Here is a 19,665-nt window from a genome sequence, read left to right as displayed (position 1 = left end):
ACAGCTGCTTCCTATGCTAGCCACGAATCTCTGGCTGGCAACCCTAGACTTAAAAGAAGCTTACCTGCACATCCCTATAAGGGAATCTTGCAGGAAATACCTTCGCTTCAGGGCAGGCTTTATGCACCATCAGTTCTCTGCACTTCCCTTTGGCTTATCTACTGCGCCCAGAGTATTCACAAAGTGCCTAGCTCCAGCCATTGCTTTTTGCAGGAAGGGAAGTATTCAGATTTTCCCATACTTGGACAACTGCCTCATTCAGGAGGAATGTCAGGACTTGCTACTACAGCACCTGGCATTTGTAAAGATACTTCTAACTTCACTGGGGTACACCATCAACGAAAATAAATCACACCTAGCGCCCTGTCAACAGATTGTATTCCTGTGAGCAAGCTTGAACACAACTTCCCAGATGGTATTCCTCACTCCAGAGAAACATATTTATTTGACAACTTACTTCAACCTACTGGCCACAAAAAAAACAGCTATTTGCAAGGAAAATATTGCAAGCTCTGGGGTTCATGGCCTCTTGCATTTTGTTAATTCCGTATGCAAGATTACATATGAGAGTGGTATCTAAAACTTCTATGGTGTCAACATTCTCTGGACCTGGAAACAATAATTCCTATCATTCCGTGTCTAAGGGCAAAATTCCTTTGGTGGGCAGAGGCCTGCAACCACAGTAAGGGAATTTTTTAACTCAACCCCCTGCCGCCCAAACCCTAACCACAGATGCATCAGACTATGCTTGGGGGGCTCACATGGCAGGGCAGTGCATTCAGGGCAAATGGAACCCAAAGCAGATGCACCTGCATATCAATCAAAAAGAAATGTTAGCTGTACAGAATGCTCTGACAGCCTTCCAAGGCCTTATTCTTCCAGGGCAACTATTGGTAAAGACGGACAATACCACAGTTATGTGGTACATAAACAAGCAGGGGGGAACGCATTCCTACCCACTCTTCAGACTAGCCATGGCTCTGTGGAACACAGCCTTGAGCAACCATGTGCACCTACAAGCTCAGTTCCTGACAGGCAAACTAAATTCACTGGCAGATGACTTCAGCACACATCTCATGGACCCACACAAATGGAAACCGGAATCCAAATTATTCAAGCTCTTGGGGAGCACATGGGGGACATCAAAGGTGGACCTGTTTGCTTCCTCTCAAAACTATCAGTTGAACAAATACTGCACCAGAAATCCCCACAGCCAAGCTTGGAAGGTGGATGCCCTGTCCTTTTCCTGGGAAAGGCTCTCAGTCAGTGCTTTCCCCCTCTGCCTCTCTTCTTGAAGGTTCTACTAAAGATCAAACAGGACAAGCCAAGGACAATCCTGATTGCACCAGACTGGCCACGCCAGCACTGGTATCCTCCTTTGCACAGTCTGACAGTGCTACAACCATGGCACTTGCCTCAGACCCCTTCCCTGCTGTCCCAGCAGGGGGGCCAAATTCTGCACCCTCCACTTCAGACCCTGCACCTTGCAGCCTGGCTAATCCCCTGAACTCACCTCTATCAGCCCTCAGTAAGCAGGTGCTGGATGTCATTCTTGAGGCAAGGAGGCGTAGTACTAGAAAATCCTATTCAAAAAAGTGGAAAAGATACTGTTCCTGGAGCCAGTCTGAAGGGATGGGCACAACTTTGCCCAGCTTACCTCTTATACTAGATTACTTAACAGAAATGCTCCACAAGAGCCTGTCCTTCTCTTCAATTAAGATTCATGCCTCTGCCATCTCAGCTCATTATAATACTGAGCCACCCCTCTTCTCTCATCCTCTGGTAAAACAGTTCCATAGAGGGGCCAAAATTTTAAGACCCCTCAGGAGAGCTCCCACTCCAGCCTGGGACCTTAACTTTGTGACGGAAAAACTTACACTTCCCCCCTTTGGACCGGCTGCTACAGCAGAGTTTAAATTCCTTTCATGGAAAACAGCATTACTTCTAGCCATCACTTCAGCAAAAAGAGTGTCTGAACTGCAGGCCCTTATGGCAGTGGAACCCTTCATTATCTTCCATGCGGGCAGGGTTTCCCTCAGGACTAACCCATCTTTTATGCCCAAGGTGGTGTCTAGTGTGGCTTTAAACCAGCCCATTAATTTGCGTACTTTTTCCCCCAATCCTCAAAATAAAGGGGTAAGGATACTGCATTTTCTAGACGTGCACAGATAGCTTAGATTTTATTTGGACGGGACTAAGCCTTTCAGAAAATCTGACCAGCTGTTAGTCAGCTTTGCTGCGGGGGCAGAGGGGAAGGCCATTTCCAAGCAAACCATATCTAAATGGATAGTGCACTGCATCCATTTCTGCTACAAGCACCATGGAAAACCTACCCCACAGGGGGTAAGAGCACATTCCACTAGGGCTACATCTACCTCTACTGCATTTCTCAGAGGAGTCCCTACCGGGGACATCCTGGAAGCTGCAACCTGGAGCTCTGTACACACTTTCACCAAGCATTACCACTTGCCTATCTTTTCTAAACCCAGAGCCGGATTTGCCACAGCAGTCTTACAGGGTCTGACTGCCAGGCCTAATGCTTCTTAATCTACCTCCACCCTTTCTTAGCTTTGGGAGTCAACCCAAATGTGATGACTGCAACAGTGAAACACGAAGAACATAGTACAGTTGTGTACACTTACCATAAATGTAGATGTTCGAGTGTATTCACTGTTGCAGTCCTGGTTACCCTCCCTCCAGCCCCCTGATTGTCTTTGCTTTCACCTATCCTTTTTGGTTTGGCCTATCTTATACTATGTGTATTTGCTCTTTGCTGAGGGTTTTCCACACCATATAATTGCTTCCTATTTTGGGGGCACCTGACATCTGGGGCAAGAAAAACTGATATAATAGCATTGGCTGCATGTTTCATACCCCTGACAACCTGACAACATAGAAGAAGTGACAGCATCCGACGCAGAAATCCCAAGACTCTGGTATTCAGGCCAGCTGAGGGCTTACCTGCAGGCAGATAACCCAAATGTGATGACTGCAACAGTGAATATACTCAAGCATCTACATTTATGGTAAGTGTACACAACTGTACTTTTCCCTCAGGACTAACCCATCATTTATGCCCAAGGTGGTATCTATTCTGGCTTTAAACCAATCCATTTATTTGCCAACCTGTTTCCCTAATCCTCAGAATAAAGGGGAAAGGATCCTGCACTGCCTGGACGTGCACAGGCAGCTTAGGTTCTACCTGGACAGGACTAAACCTTTCAGAAAATCTAACCAGCTGCTAGTCATATTTGCTACAGGGACAGAGGGCAAGGCCATTTCAAACCAAACCATTTCTAAATGGATAGCACACTGCATCTATTTCTGCTACAAACACCTTGAAAAACCTACCCCACAGGGGATCAGATCTCATTCCACTAGGGCTACCTCAACCTCTACAACATTTCTCAGGGGAGTCCCTACCGGGGACATCCTGGAAGCTGCAACCAGGAGTTCTGTACACACCTTCACCAAGCATTACCACTTACTTTCTTTTCTAAATCCAGAGCTGGATTTGCCACAGCAGTCTTACAAGGCCTGCTAGCCAGGCCTAATACTTCTTGACTGCCTCCACCCTTCCTCAGCTTTGGGAATCAACCTTCCCTCCAGCCCCCTGACTTCTCTGTACCTTCCACCTATCTTTTTTTTTTTGGCCATATCTTATAACAATGGTATTTACTTTTTACTGGGGGTGTTTCATGCCATGCAATTGCTTCCTGTTTTGGGGGCTCCTGACATCTGGGGCAAGAACAACTGATATAATGGCGTTGGCTGCATGTTTTATAACCTGAAGACTTGACATCATGGAAGAAGTGACAGCATCCGGCGCAGAAATCCCAGGACTCTGGTATTCGGACAGACTGAGGGCTTCCTGCAAGCAGATAACCCAAGTGTGATGACTGCAACAGTGAATACACTCGAACACTTACATTTATGGTACGTGTACACAACTGTACTTTCTTTGCCTTCGATAGGGTCTTTAAGACTTGATCTACTGAGAAGTGAGGTGCGGGATAAGTATTGGGGATGTCGAATTGGCTTTTGGAGGGGATAGGGGGCATTCTCTACCAGGGCAGCAGTCATTGCAGCTAATGTCTTTAAAACATATTTGTCAGAGCATTTGTGAGGAAGCTACCTGGGCAGTCATACATACTTTTTCTGAGTAATACAGATTGAGCAGCTGGTCCTAGAGCAGACAGAAGTTTGCCTCTGCCTTCCTGTAACAGATGGTATAACCACTCATGAAATTTCCTTGCTGCTGATTTAGCAGCCTTCACATGGGTAAGGTATATAACTGTAGCAGTGACCACTGTGATGAGTATAGTACTGTTAGGTGTGCAGCTCATGTTATTGGTATATTTTTAAGTAGGAGATCATCTCAGTAATAGAAGATCCCACAGTCCTAACTCTTGTGCCGCCCAGGGGACTTTGGGTTCTTTTGCCTACACTTGCTATGTTCCTGAGCGACTGTGGGCTGTTATGCCTACCCTTGCTGTGTAACCAAGAGAATGTGGGCCTCTTGTTGTGCAGTAATCTTTCCTTTTTTGTTAGCGGTGGAGATCCAAGTCAGTGTTACTGTATTTCTGTGTGTGAAAAATATGGGATGTTAAGGAAAACATCTTCTGACTCAGTAGGCCAAAGGTGGGGGGGGGGGCCCTAGCTGCACCCCAAGTCAAGGTGTACTTGTGGATACTTTTCCACCAGAAAGAACTGGTTAGCAGTGCAAGCTTCTCCACCTTATAATCCATATCAGTATGATGATGAGCAAAGAGAAGCTGCACTTCAGGGGGGAAAACTCTGAAACCCCTGGAAGTCAGACCGGAAGGCTGGATATCTGCCTTCAGCAAACCGCCATCTGTGAAAGCTTTGGAAGTCAGACCAAAGGATGGATGTCTGCCTTCAGTAAATTGCATGGATAAGGAACAACACTGCATCAGTAATTTGTAACTCAGATATATGTTAGTGGTGTACGTTTTTTTTTTAAACTCCTGGTATTTGGAGTTAACATTTAACATAGAAGAACTTGGTTGCAGTTCTAAATTGAAAAGTTTCCTAATAATTTTTAAGTGTTTCGTTGTTCTCATTGATGTTGCTTGCATTTTTCCAGGCTTTCGTAATTTCTTTACCTGATCGGGGATTCCTTCTCATTGTGCCATCTTCTGCCCTGAAGTCCATTAAAGGTACGAGACTAGTTAACTTGTTTATATTAAAATGTACTGTGTTATGATTATGATTTAAAACAGATATTGTCTTTCTCCATTTCTGCAGACTATGACTTGGATATGCCTGCCAGTTTACATGCTCTGTTTATATTTCCTTCATCTAGACGTGTTTGTATGACAGGTAAGACTTGTTTTTCTTTTTAGAAATGGGAAAATTATGTGTTTCTAAAGAAAAAAAAAAACTTAAGTGGCACATATGATGCGCTCAATGACCTTTGTTCTGAATAGTTCCAGAGTGATGAATTTCCAGTTTTGTTACGTTTTATTTCATTCTCCATTTAAATTATTATGTTAAGTTGTCTATCTCGCCTTCATTCTTGCTGGATGGGTTCGGAGCCGACCTCGGCTCCGACTCGGCCACTGTAAAAGCTCGAGAGTTGGTTCCACCGGCTCGAGGCTCCCCTTATATCCCACAATGCTAGGCGAGAGTTACCTCAGATCTCGTTTGCCGCTACAGCTATCGAGGTGTTGGTTTTCTACCGGTTCTTGGTAAGTGACTTTTCTTGTGTAAGTTAGTCTAGTAAAACCCCTTTAATTTTAATATTTTTACTTATTTCCCTTAGTTTAGAGAAATTTTTATCCCCTTCTAAAAAAATTCCCGTTTTTTTCCCTCAAGAACTTTAAGTTCTTCCCTTGGGCCTACAGGCCTTTTCTCTTTCCCTAGTGGAGTGTGTGTGTTATTTCTTGTTTTAAAAACCTAGTTAGTGGTTTATTATAATTTAAACTTGACAGGGTGTAATTAGTGTGTTTGTCTGTGTGTGTGATTACACCTTTAGAAATGTCTAAGGAAGCAAAGGTCTCCGGATTCAAGAAGTGTGATGCGTGCTGTCAGAAAATGTCTCTGACAGACGCTCACACTTCTTGTGTCTACTGTCTGGGACCTTTGCACCTGCAGGACTCCTGTGCTGTGTGCCATGGCTTCAGCCCCAGGGTCCTGCAGGAAAGAAAAATAAATTAATTTTAAGGGCTTACTCAAGCCAGAGGATTCCCTTTCTGTATCTACAGGGAAGCCCTCTAAGGCATCTAGGTCTTCGGCTCCGACAACTGAGCCGAGACCTAAGGTTTCTAAACCTCTGCCTACATCGGCTCCGGCTGGAGCCGATGAGTCTCAGTCCACAGTTTCTGTGGTTCCTCGGCTCCGGCTGGAGCCGAGGTATTAAAATTCCCGTGTCGGCTCCGACCAGATCTTCGGAGCCGACAACTAGGAAAAGGTCCAGCTCACCATCCCTTGGCTCCGTTTATTTGGCTCCAGGATCTCCCCTGCTGTCTGAGCGGGCCAAAGATCTCACTCCTCTAGGTCATCGAGGCTGTCGGATCATGACCTTCAGAGGGTAGTGAGTCGACTTCTTAAGTCCGAGGCACTGGCCCAGATGCTTCAGAGCCCGACTCATCAGTCGATGCATGCCCCAGTCCATCAATATATTCCTCCTTCGACTCTCTTGAGCTCGGAGCCGGGTCGCGTCGGAACCGAGACTGTGATAGCGTCGGAGCCGATACAATTGTCTTCGGCTCCATCGTCGGCTCCGATTTCTTCATTGGAAGAATCTCGGCGCCGGACTTCCCTCGTCAGCTCCGAGGGGGTGAGTGGCATCGGACCCTTGTCCGACCCCCCTCTCCCTCTCGGTGCTTCGGCGCTGGTAAATTCGGCTCCGACATCGGCCTCGGAGCCATCACTGTCGGTGCCGAGGGAGGTTCTTAGCTTCTCGGAGCGGGGACCTCTGGCTTTGCCTGACAGGGGTGCATTCGAGGTCATGCGGAGTGTGTTAGAGCCTGGCTCTACTCCACAGTCTGCTCCGTCCGCCCCTCCCTCTACGGTGCCTCAGGTCAAGTCGACTCACTCCCTCATCCCGGACCGCAGAGAGTCAGCTCCTCAGGAACCCCATGTGGGGATTTCATCCTCTTCCGAGGCCTCTCCTGATTTGGCAGAAGAGCCCCTCGGAAGAGGAAGTGTAAGAGGAAACACATTGACTCACCTGAGTCCATCACGTCGGACACAGATTTAGATGATTCTGAGGGTTCCCCCCGTTCCCCTTCTGAAGATGTCTCATTTGCAGACATTCTAGAGATCCTGAAGCAGAGGGGAAATTGGCCAGCCCTCAACCCTTCGGAGGATGAATCTGTGTATCTTGAGGCGTTTGGCTCTCGCCCTTCCACCTCCTGGGTGTCCTCCCCCTTTGACCCCCTCATGCAGGTGGTTGCTAAGAAGGCATGGACGGCTCCTGATTCAGTGGACCCCACTCCCAGGAGACCCTCCAAGTTCATAACGGCACCAGCAGACAAACAGTTCTTAACAAAAGGAGTTTCTGTGGATGCTATGGTGGTAGCTGCTGCCACTAAGAAGGAGCTAGCTGATCCTTCAGTACCTGTCCATCCACCTAACAAGAAATCTAGGTCCATGGACAGATGCGGAAGCGGATGTTCTCGTCAGCGACATTTACCATGCGTTCGCTGAACTACCTATGCCATTTTACTCGTCTTCAAAGGGACTTGATCAAGGAAGCGAGTGAAATGTTAAAGGACCCTACAGCTGCGGGTTTTCAAGATAAGATGAACACGCAGCTGGCTACCCTTAACTCCATAACCAACTCCTCCATGCGTCTTCTTTCTTACGCGGCTGATGGAGCGAGTAGAGCCACAGGGACAGGTGTGGCCTTACGTAGGCATGCCTGGATGCGGCTATGCAATTTTGCGGACCCCTTCAAGACGTCTTTCACTAACTCCCGGTTTGATGGATCATCTCTCTTTGGTCCTCAAGTGAAAGAAACCTTGACTAGGTGCGAAACTGATGGCAAGACCCTTTCTGCCGTCGGAGTCCATTTTTCTACTCCTTCTAGGCCTTACCCCAAAGGCCAGAAAGGTGGAAAGATGTGGTTCCATAAACAATCTCAAGGGACTTAGCCTGGCGACAGAGTCGTTTCCCGCCAGAGGCAGAGGCGGAATAACAATGGTAGGCGCCGCCCTAGGGGCAGGGGGGGTCCGCAGAACCAGGGCAATCGGGAAGCCTTCTCTGACAAGCCCTTTCAGCATCCCTGAGGTGTTGCCCGACTGCCCACCTTTGGAGGCAGTCGGGGGAAGATTGTCACTGTACCCAGAAGCCTGGCTATCCCTGACTCAAGACAAATGGGTACAGTCCGTCATTTCCGAAGGCTATTCTATCCCCTTTCTCGCATTCCAAACCAATCAAAAATCCCTTCCAGATGTTCCACCGCTCAAAGGGATCTAGCAGTTTTGGAAATTTCAAAACTGCTTGCAAAAAGAGCAATTCAGCCAGTTCCAGCAGACCAGCAAGGATCCGGAATCTACTCAAGGTTCTTTTTAGTTCCAAAGAAAACAGGGGACTGGAGACCAATTTTGGATCTCAGTATCTTGAACAGATCAGTCAAGAAAACAAGATTTCGGATGGTCACGCTGCAATCCATTCTTCCCCTCTTGGGCAAAGGAAACTGGATGTGCTCTATAGACCTTCAGGATGCGTACTATCACATAAAAATGAACAGGCGCTCCAGAAGATTCCTCCGCTTCAGGCTGGGAACCAGTCATTTTCAGTTCAGGGCCCTGCCCTTTGGTCTCACCACTGCCCCCCGGGTGTTTACCAAATGCATGGCAGTGGTAGCTTCTCACCTGAGACGACAAGGATTCCAGGTGTTTCCATATTTGGACGACTGGCTCCTCACAGCTCCCACCAAGCATCTCCTTCTGATGGCCAGGGATTACACTTTTCGCATTTGTCAAAAGCTAGGCATTTCAATAAATTGCGAAAAGTCTGTTTTGTCGCCTTGTCGTGCTATTACTTTCATAGGCGCAAATCTAGACACAGTAGACATGGCTGCGAGACTAACACATCAGAGAATAACAAACATTCACAAACTGGTCTCACTCCTTTTCAACAACAACAGAATCAAAGCCAGGTTAGTTCTGAAAGTGTTGGGAATTATGGCGGCTGCCATACCTCTGCTTCCATTAGCCAGATTCCACATGCAGATCCTTCAATGGATGCTCTTTACTCAATGGTCATACCAGGAACTTCCAATGTCTCACACCATTATGATCACGCAAGCGTGCAGAAATCATCTCATGTGGTGGATGTCTTCCCCTCAGCTCTTGTTGGGAAGACCCTTTGTTCCACCCCCTCCGGTTGCTACTCTGACAACGGATGCCTCCCTGATCGGGTGGGGGGGGCATTATCAGGGCAGGACGGTCCAGGGCACATGGCAACCAAACGAATGCCACTTGCACATAAATGTTCTAGAGATGAGAGCAGTGCTTTTAGCGGTGCAAGCCCTTCAAGACTCTCTTCCCTTGGGAACGATTGCAATCCAGACAGACAATATGTCTGTAGTGTGGTATATCAACAAACAAGGCGGAACCAGGTCATACCCCCTGTGTCGAGAAGCACTCAGACTGTGGCAATGGGCGATTTCTTCTCAGCGATTTCTGATAGCAACGCACATCCCCGGGAAGTCCAATCAAATTGCGGACAAGTTGAGCAGAGCTATTCTCATGCCTCACGAGTGGTCTCTGAAAGACTCTGTTGTGAGAGAAATTTTCCTCAAGTGGGATCAGCCTTGCTGCGATCTCTTTGCTACTCCCCAAAACAGCAAGTGCAGAGAATTTTTCACTCTATTCCCTTTACCAGGCCAACCCAGCAGAGACGCTCTAGTCCAAGTTTGGCCCCGGGGACTTCTGTATGCATTTCCTCCTTTCCCACTAATCTCTCAAGTGATACAGAAAGCTATCGTTCAGAAGGCCTCATTGATCCTCATTGCTCCTTACTGGCCTCGACAGGTGTGGTTCCCTTTTCTACATCAATTTCTATTGGAGCGACCGTGGCATCTGGACCTAGTTCCAGATCTGTTGATCCATCAGTCGGGTCAGTTACATCGCTCCCTCCCCTCTCTGAACCTCACTGCTTGGTTCCTCCAGTTCCAACCTTAGCCAGGCTTCCTCAATTATCTCACTCTGTTAGAGATATTTTGATAGCTTCCCATAAATCTTTCACTCGGAAGATTTATTTGAGCAAGTGGAAACGCTTCACATATTGGGCTCAAGAAAAGGACATAGATCCTTTCACTGCTTCCATCCAATTAGTCCTTGATTTTCTAGCTGAACTCTTCCATGCAGGTTCATCTCCCTCTACTCTTAAAGTTCAATTGGCAGCTATTTCTAACTTTCATGTGGGTATTTCTGATTCTGCCTTAATGTCCCACAAGCTTTGCAAAGCCTTTTTGAAAGGAGTTTTTCTTCTCAGACCTCCTATAAGAAATCCTCCTTCTCCTTGGGACCTAAATTTAGTTCTTGCTTCTTTGATTCTTCCCCCTTTCGAACCTGCAGTCTCCTGTTCTTTAAAATTGCTATCATGGAAGACTCTTTTTCTGGTAGCTATTACTTCAGCTAGAAGAGTTTCAGAGCTTCAAGCACTCAGCTGTCGACCTCCTTATCTATTGTTTCATAAGGACAGAGTATCCTTACGAACTAACCCGTCCTTTTTGCCTAAGGTGGTCTCGACGTCAAATCTAAATCAAAGCATTGACCTCTCTGTCTTTTTTCCAGAATATTCCAATAGGTCTGAACAAAAATTACACTGCCTGGATGTTCATCGTCAATTGAGGTACTGCTTGGATAGAACGAAACAATTCAGAAAATCTGATCAGCTGTTTGTCTCCTATGCGGAAAGCAGAAAGGGACTTTCAGTTTCAAAGGTATCATTATCCAGATGGCTAACATCTTTGATTTCCCTTGTATATGAAATTAGACACCAAAAACTGCCTAATAAACCTAAGGCCCATTCCACCAGAGCTTTGGCTACTTCCTTAGCCTTCCAAGACAGACTGCCTATTGATACCATTTGTGCAGCGGCTACTTGGGCTACTCCTCACACTTTCATTTCTCATTATAAGTTGGACTTAGCTTCTAGGCATAGAGCTAACTTTGGTTCCACTGTTCTCAGGAGTCTGTTCCGTTAGGCCACCGGGACAAGGTGCTAGGGACGGTCCCATCCAGCAAGAATGAAGGCGAGATAGACAACTTAACATATAGAAGTTATGTTCTTACCATAACGTTCCATGTTAGTTGTCTTCTTCTCGCCTTCTTCTTAGGCCCCACCCTCCTTCCCCCTGGCCTGGACAGACCTAGAGGAGTTGTGATTGTGACCTCTCTTTCTACCACCTCTTTCTTAGGCATATGCTGTTATGCATATTTCCTGGTTCAGGATGTAGGTCACCCTTCTTTCTTCCTGTTGTTAGAGGTGGACTCTGTTTAGAGTTATTCTGTTACTATTATAAGCTGGGGTTAGCTTACAAACAAGATCTGAGGTAACTCTCGCCTAGCATTGTGGGATATAAGGGGAGCCTCGAGCCGGTGGAACCAACTCTCGAGCTTTTACAGTGGCCGAGTCGGAGCCGAGGTTGGCTCCGAACCCATCCAGCAAGAAGAAGGCGAGAAGAAGACAACTAACATGGAACGTTATGGTAAGAACATAACTTCTATTTTTATTCTATCACTCTTAGTAGCCATCCAGCCACTACTGTGGTTGGTGACACTGGCTTGTTCACTTTACATGGTAAGTGCATAGTCATCATCTAGGCTCCATCAGTGGAGTTTAATTAATCCTTTCCATTTCCTGTGCACGTCTGTGAGGTCCCAAATGCTGGGCATGCAGTCTGGTGGTGCCAGGTATATGTGATCTACTTTAGTGTGTGACATAGCCTTTATTTCCTCTTCTCCCCCTTTAAAGTGAGACTTTCTTCTGTCTCCTTTCTCCAGCAGGGATTCTATGCGAGTACATATCCTGAGGCAAATGCCCTAACTGTCCCCCTTGTAGAGGCAATCAGGCTGGACCTATGTCATTTCTTCCCCTTCCTTGGTGGCTTTTGTAATGCTTTTGATGCTTATTGAGGCCAGGTCATCTGGGTCATATTCAGAACTTCATCATTCTGTACTACATAGCCAGCTTCCATGTATATTATTTTGAAAAAAAAAGATAAGATTGTTTAAATGTAGTCATCACCTTGAAAGAACATGTATTCTTACAGGAATTAAAGCTATACATGGAAACATAAATTGTTTTCCTAGATGTTGCCAATTGTCAAGTGTTTGTATACTGAATATGAAAGAGTAAATATAAGTTTAACTTGCAAATTTAGCTTTTGAAGCTGAAAAAAGTCAAACTAATCTTCCAGGCTACCAGGGGGGAGTATGGTTGCAAAGCTGAAACTTAAAGGAATTGACAGAAGGGCACCACCAGGAGTGGAACTTATGGCTTAATTTGACTCAGTTCTCTGGAATTCAGTGAGGGTCTTTTACAGCCCCTGATGCCTGATTTGATATCTATGCAGGCCTCTACCGAGACCATTTTGGAGTCTGGTATTCCGCAGAAATCTTCTTCGTCTTCTGAGCCTTTGGCTGTCTCTGCCTCAGTTGGGTCCGGAGCCACGAAGCAGGCACCGGCTTCCGAGGAGGCCTTTTACATTACCGATTCTAGACAAAAAAAGATCTCTTTACATCTGATTACCGTTTCTCTCAGACCAATGGATTCTCTTAGGCCTAGAAGCCAGGCCACACCTAGGAAATCTATTTCTAGCCACCATCTTGCTACTGCTCCACCACCCCAAGCACAAATGCTTAAAATGGTGGAGGATCTCATCTCCCTTATCCGGGGTAGTCAGGCCACTTCTTCTAAAAGTAAAAGTCACCCTTCTCTAGAAATTATGACAGAACAGGATTCTGAGGAATCTGATTATTCAGTTTTTGAAGAGGAACAGCATCCCTTAACTGCTTATGAATATTTAAATGCAGAGGAATCCATCCCTTCTGCATCCCCTCCAAAGGACCTTTCCTTTGGGGAAACCCTTCACTCCCTCAGGGAACATTTCCAGTGGGAATCCCAGGACTTCCCACAGTCTAAGAAAAGACTTAGAGAGTTTCTGGACTTGCCCCAGCACAGATCCCTGGCCATCCCCCCTACTTTAGAAGTGGTGGATGATGTTTTCCATGAATCCAGCTTAGCCCCTGATGCCCTCCCTCCTGCTCCCAGTAAACCTGATAGGTACTACAGAGTACCGGATTCTCACAAATACCTTTACAGAAATCCTGCTGCAGACCCAGAGGTCATAACCCAGGGACCTAAAGGAGCTAAGACTAATTCTGCCAAGAATCCTCTTCCTTCTGACAAGGACTCCAGAGCTCTGGACAGATGGGGTAAACAAGTATACACCTCTGCAACCTTAGTGTCAGAGCACTCATTTGTCAGTGCCATATGTTAAATGTCAACAACACACTTTGGAATAGTTAAAACAGAAGATTGCTACTTTTCCTGACTGTGCCAATTCGAAAGAGTTAGCAGATTTATTGCACTCAGTTGTCAAGTGGCCAAACACTCATTACGATATGGATATGACGCCCTAGAAGCTTCTAGCTGGGCAGCAGTGACAGGATCTGTTATTAGGAGATGTGATCGGCTGAAGGAACAACCTCTCCCTGTTGTTAGGAGATATGCTTGGCTGAAGGAACAACCTCTCCTTGATCATGTCAAGTCTAAACTTATTGATGCACCCCTAGATAAAGAGCACTTGTTTGAGGAAAAAGCAGAAGAGGTGCTTTAAAAGATGGAAGACAAAGTAAACTCTATGCAAACAGTAAAAGATTTCTTTCAAGTTCAACCTCCCAGATTCAGCAGGAACTTTCCCTCTAAGCACTGGGCCTTCCCTGCAACTAGAAGACAGGGCCAAGGTAAGCCCCTCAGGGACAGACCCTCCAGGTCCCTATTCCAGGGCCAGCAGAGAAGCAAACAATGGACCACTTCGTCTGTAAGGCAGGGAGTTCTAAGCCAATCTTTTATGGCAAACACTCACAGTGACTTCGCCCTCTGCCCTCCATTCACCAAAAACTAGAAGGAAGGCTTTCCCTCTTCAAAGGCAATTGGCTTTCTTGTAACAAAGGACCAGTGGGTCTTAAAGTTCATTTCTCAGGGATACAAATTCTCTTTCAGCGAACTCCAAATTCCAAGAGGGTACCCAGACCTCTCTCCAAATCAGTGGGCAGAGGCATTGAAACAGGTCCAAACTCTCATATCACAAGGAGCAGTTGAACCTGTCCCCTCAGATCAAACAGGCAAAGGCATTTATTCCAGACTATTCCTTGTTTCCAGAAAAGAGGGCACTTGGTGCCCCATCCTGGATCTATCCATTCTGAACGCTTCTTTGGTGGTCCCCAGATTCAAACTGCTAACTTTGCAGCAGCTGCTGCCTATGCTAGCAAAAAATGCCTGGCTAGTGACCCTAGAACTAAAAGATGCCTACCTCCACATCCCCATCAGGGAATCATGTAAAAAAATTCCTGAGCTTCAGAGCAGGCTCACAACACTTTCAGTTCTCTGCTCTGCCCTTTGGCTTATCTACTGCTCTTAGAGGATTCACCAAGTGCTTGGCACTGGTCATAGCATTCTGCAGACAGAGAACTTTCCAGATTTACCCTTACCTGGGTAACTGCCTCATTCAGGCAGAGTGCAAAGAAAAGCTGCTCCCGGATCTTCTCTTTGTCAGTTCTCTCCTAACTTCCCTAGAGTTCACCATCAACAAGAAGAACTCAAAACAAAACGCCATCAGGAAGATCATTTTCTTGGGAGCTGTGCTCGACACAGCATCCCAAATGGCCTTCCTATCCCCAGAAAAGCAGAGCTTCCTGCCTCTCTACTTTACCCAGCTGACTTCCAGAAGTCTCCTCACTGCGAGGAAGTTCCTGCAAGCCCTACGATACATGGCATCTTGCATCCTTCTCATTCCTCTGGCCAGGCTTCAGTGGTACTTAAAAAAATCTTTGGTGCCACCACTGTGTCTCTAGAGTCCTCTCACCCTCTGATCCCATATATAAGGGCCGAGTTTCTCTGTTGGGCAGAGACCTGTGCCAGGAACAAGGGTCTTCCCTTCATCCTCCGCCCTTTCTGCCAGACCATCACCACCGACGCCTCAGACATTGCTTGAGGCGCTCACCTAGCAGGCAGGTGCACCCAAGGTCTTTGGGATGCCCAGCAACTTCACTTGCACATCAATCAGAAAGAAATGATGGCATTACAAAAGGCTTTGACATCCTTCAAGCCCTATCTGAGGCCAGGGGTTCTCCTTATAAAAACAGACACCACCACAGTAATGTGGTATATCAGCAAACAGGGAGGACCCAATCTTACCCCCTGTGCAGGTTAGCCATGAGCCTCTGGCTTACAGCCACCTCCATGGGTCTATGCCCAATACCTACCAGGGGTCAACAACACCCTGGCAGACCACCTAAGCAGAAACTTACTGGACCCCCATGAATGGCAGCTCCACAGGGAAATCTTTCTGCATGTCTCTCAGGAGTGGGAGACTCAGGAAGTGGATCTCTTTGCCTTGCATCTCAACCACCAGCTGCAAAAGTTCTGTACCAGGGAGTATCACCTCCTAACATGGAAGGTGGATGCTTTGACCTTCCCCTGGAACTCCCTCTTTGTGTACGCATTCCCTCCTCTGACCCTTATTCCCAAGGTACTGATCAAAATAGGGAAGGATAGACCAAAGGCCATCCTCATTGCTCCAGATTGTCCAAGAGAACATTTGTACCCCTTAGCGTTAGCCTAACCTTACAGCCCCCCCCCCCCAAGCAGCTTTCCCTGATCTCAGAGCTCTTGACTCAGGTGAGGAGGAAGATACTGCACCCAGATTCCTACTGTGCTGGTAGAGTGTCGACAAGGGTTTAACCTTCCTAGGGTTTTCCACGTAGACATCCCGCAAGAAAAGAAACAAACAAACAAAAAAAAGCATATTTCCCCCAACAATTAGAGATCCACAACGTGAATGGCAGGATTTTACTCGGGGGTTGTCTAATGCTTTAATGGCTTTAAAACCTCCTCATGGGGTCTGTGTACCAGCCCTTCCCTGGTCATTTAGTCCTCTTAAGAGACCTAGGGAGCAAGAGTCTTCTGATGAGGATCTGGATTCTGGACAAGACTCCTTAATATACTCTTCAGAGCCTTTCCCCTTTATACTGTGGGTCTGAGGAATAGGATTCTATCAGTCCAGATTCTCCATTAGAAGAATTCTCCTTTGAGGACACTATTTCATGTATGATGGAATTTTTCAAGTGGGATTGTTCTCAGGTTTCTGATGAACAGAATAGGTATTATAAACTCCTCCAGATAGAGTCTCCTAAACCTTCTATTGTTCCTGCAGTTCTGGCTGCCCTCCTGGATACTTTATCAGTAGCTTCGGTAGCCCTGGATTCACAGCCTCCAGCTCCCAAGAAACCAACCATATTTTACAAGGTGCTTGATAATTGTAAATTTCTGTATAAATGTCTTTCTGCTGATCCTTCTGTGCTGTGTGTCTGTCTTCTCTGACAAACCTTCTAGGCTGTTGCCTTCTACTAAACTGCTTCTTTCAGACAAAGATAATAGGCCCGTGGAGGACTAGGCAAAAATGTTTATACTGCTGCCACCCTGTTTTTTTGGTCTGTTAATTACCAGACTGCTATGACTATATATGTTTTAGCAGCTCTTTCTTAGGCTTCTCAATTAGTCTGTGATCTTGCTGACTCTGAAGGGAAGGTTTTGGCCCTTTCTTTTTTGAGTTCTACCTCCCAAGTGGCACGCCATTCCATTGTGTGATTATGATGCAGCTGATGTTTCTTCTAGGCCTTCTGTAGTTGGATCTGTTCTGAGGTGGTACTCTTGGCTTCATCAGGTTTTGTGTAATGACATTAAGGCCAAATTATTAGATGCTCCTATTGATAAAAAAAAGTATTTTTTGGCTCTGCTTCTGTTGAACTTTTTAAACCTGTCCAGGTTAAGGATAAGACCTTGCAATAGTTGAAACATATTTTGTTTCACCTTTCCCTAAGTTTCAGAGGCATTACCCTTTCAAGTCTGCTTTTGTTCACAGACTGTCTTTCTTCCACCCAAGGTTAAAAGCGATCTGATGTCCTTTTCATTCTTCGTCAACGTATGGGTTATGGATCTGATTTGGCCACATTCCACAGACTTTCAGATCCATCTCTCAAGCTCCTCCCTCTACCTATAATACCCTAGTCTACCCGCTGTACCTCAGATCTCGTGTGCCAAAATCTCACATGGGCGTGGATCATCTCTTGGAATCATTTTATTTAATTGTTCAAGTTTTTTATTTTATTATTTTGTTTTATATTTGTTGACCGGGTTTGTCTGACTGGGCTACAAATGCCCATTTTCAGCAGAAGCCCAAGGAGAAAAGCTCCAACAGAAAATAGAAATTTTACGTATTGAATAGATATAGAAATACATTCATCAGTACCACAAATTACTGCATTACAGTGCCATACATTACATTCATCAATACCACACATTATTGCATTACAGTGTCATACATTAAACTGTGGCAAGTGAAATACATAGAAATACATTCATCAGGGGGATACATTCATAATTACATATTGTATACATAATAGTACAATAGTTACATAGCTGAAATATTTTACTAGTTATATTTGTACAGTGATGTACCAAGAGGAGAAGATAAAGTAGTAAGTGTGTTTATTGAAGGGAAGGAAAAGAGAAGATAAGTAGAAGGTTATAGGGAAGTGTTTATGGGGGATAATTACATTGGCAAGTCCATTTCTCATGAAGGTATTTTTTGTAGAGGTTTTGAATTGATTGGGATGTTCAAGGGATCTTGTATCTAGTGGTAGGCTATTCCAGGCTTTGGAAGGGTTAAAGCTATAGACTAGGTGACTCATTTTGGTCCTTGGTTTGTAGATTTTTAGTAGGCCTTGTTCAGAACTGTGGAGTAATCTAGTGGGTAGCTAATGAGAGATTAGAGATGAGATAGTTGGACAAAAAGAGGGTTTGTAGAGAATGGAACGAATAATCTGAAACTGATTATACTGAAGCAGGTTAGGTAATTCTAGCCAATTTAGCTCTTTTAGTGTGAAACAGTGATGGGAATTGTATGAATTTTGGGCAGCAAATCTGGCAATCCTGTTATAAGTTGTTTAGTAGTCCAGTGTTGAGGCTGGTGAGAATTTGGGAACAATAAAGTAAAGTGGGTAAGAAGTAGGCATTTGAAAGGGTTAGTTTTGATAAGATATTTTTTGTTTCTATAGAGGAGCCCCAGCTTGAGATGTTTTTCGGATACAATTATTGTCATGTAAATCAAAGGTTAGTCTATCATCAATAGTAACACCTAAGAGTTCTGTACTGGTGTCCTGTATTTGCGTATTATTTTGTGACCATATGGAGAAGGAAGATTTTATGTGGTTAAGGTTTTTAGAGAGAAAGAGTAGTAATTTGGTTTTCTTTGGATTAAGGGTAAGATGGTTTTCAGATAGCAAGTTTTCTACAGAGTTAAAAGAGGACTGTGTGTCTGATTTTAGTTGAGTTGGTGATTCAGTGTAGAATCATCTGCATATTGTATCAGTGAGGATCCAGGACAGGAAGAGTAGAGAAGGGTTGGTAAAGATGTTAAAAAGAAGTGGCCCAAGGATGGAGTCTTGTGGAACACCCGTTTTAACAGGAAGAAGGGGGGAGAAAGCTCAGAGCCATTTTACTGATTGGAGCCTATCAGATAGATAACTGTTAAACCAAGATATGTTGGATGGAGAGAAGTGTAATTTTGCTAGTTTAATGAGAATACGTTTATGAGAGACTGTATCAAAGGCTTTAGAGAGGTCAATGAAGAGACAGGAAATAAGTTTGTTACTGTCTTTAGCTGTCTTTACAGAGGTTAGGAAACACAGGAGAGCTGTTGTAGTGCTGTGCTTGGGACGAAAGCCATGTTGGGTAGATGTGAGTAGATTTTCTTGCAGAAGGTAGTGTTAGACTTGATTATGTATACATTTTTCCAGAATTTTGGAGAGTGGTGAGAGTATGGCTATGGGTCTAAAATTAGTTATATCTGTGGAGTTTCCTCCTTTGTGTATTGGAAAGGTGTAAAATTGCTTCCAGATGGAAGGGACTGTGGATTCCGTAATAGAGCGGTTTATTAGAATAGAAACTGGGAAAGCAAGAACATCAGCAGCAGCCTGAAGGAATGCGGAGGGAATGTTGTCTACAGATGTGGAGCAAGGTTTTAATTTGGATAGTAGAGTTTTAATATAGTTAGTGGAGACAGATTTGAGGGAGAAGGTAGTGGTAGGGTTACTACTAATGGAAGAGTTTGAGCTATTAGGTTTATTATTCTTGGTGAGATGGTTTGTGTCTTGATTTAGTAATTTGCATATTGAGTCTATAAAGTAGTTAAATATGGAGGCAGTTTCCTCATGTGTTTTGTCAGGATGAAGGTTAGGGGAGGCTTGCGTACCTGGGTGTAGTATTTGATTTACAGAGTGCCAGAATTTTTTTGGGTTGAAGGTAGAAGCTGGATTATTATAGAAGTTTTTCGTATCTTTATTTATGTGACTTTTGGCAAGATTTCTAAGATGTCCTTCAAGGATGCATCTGCAGTCA

At 45.2% G+C, this 19,665-nt stretch overlaps 1 protein-coding gene across 1 annotated transcript in view; it reads left to right on the top strand.

The window, feature by feature from the left end:
• Nucleotides 1–19,665, top strand: part of TASOR2 (transcription activation suppressor family member 2) — a 2,454,942-nt gene that overhangs the window by 884,080 nt on the left and 1,551,197 nt on the right. The window contains exons 12-13 of the mRNA XM_044088824.1: nt 5,108–5,180; nt 5,269–5,343. Of these exons, the coding sequence (XP_043944759.1) occupies nt 5,108–5,180; nt 5,269–5,343 (148 nt within the window). The remainder of the gene's footprint in view (nt 1–5,107; nt 5,181–5,268; nt 5,344–19,665) is intronic.

The sequence above is a fragment of the Protopterus annectens genome, chromosome 11.part0 (genome assembly GCF_019279795.1).
Source record: "Protopterus annectens isolate FY-2018-M chromosome 11.part0, PAN1.0, whole genome shotgun sequence".
Lineage (NCBI taxonomy): Eukaryota > Metazoa > Chordata > Ceratodontiformes > Protopteridae > Protopterus > Protopterus annectens.
The sequence above is the reverse complement of the archived record's forward strand: the minus strand, read 5'-3'. Positions and strand labels throughout refer to the sequence as shown.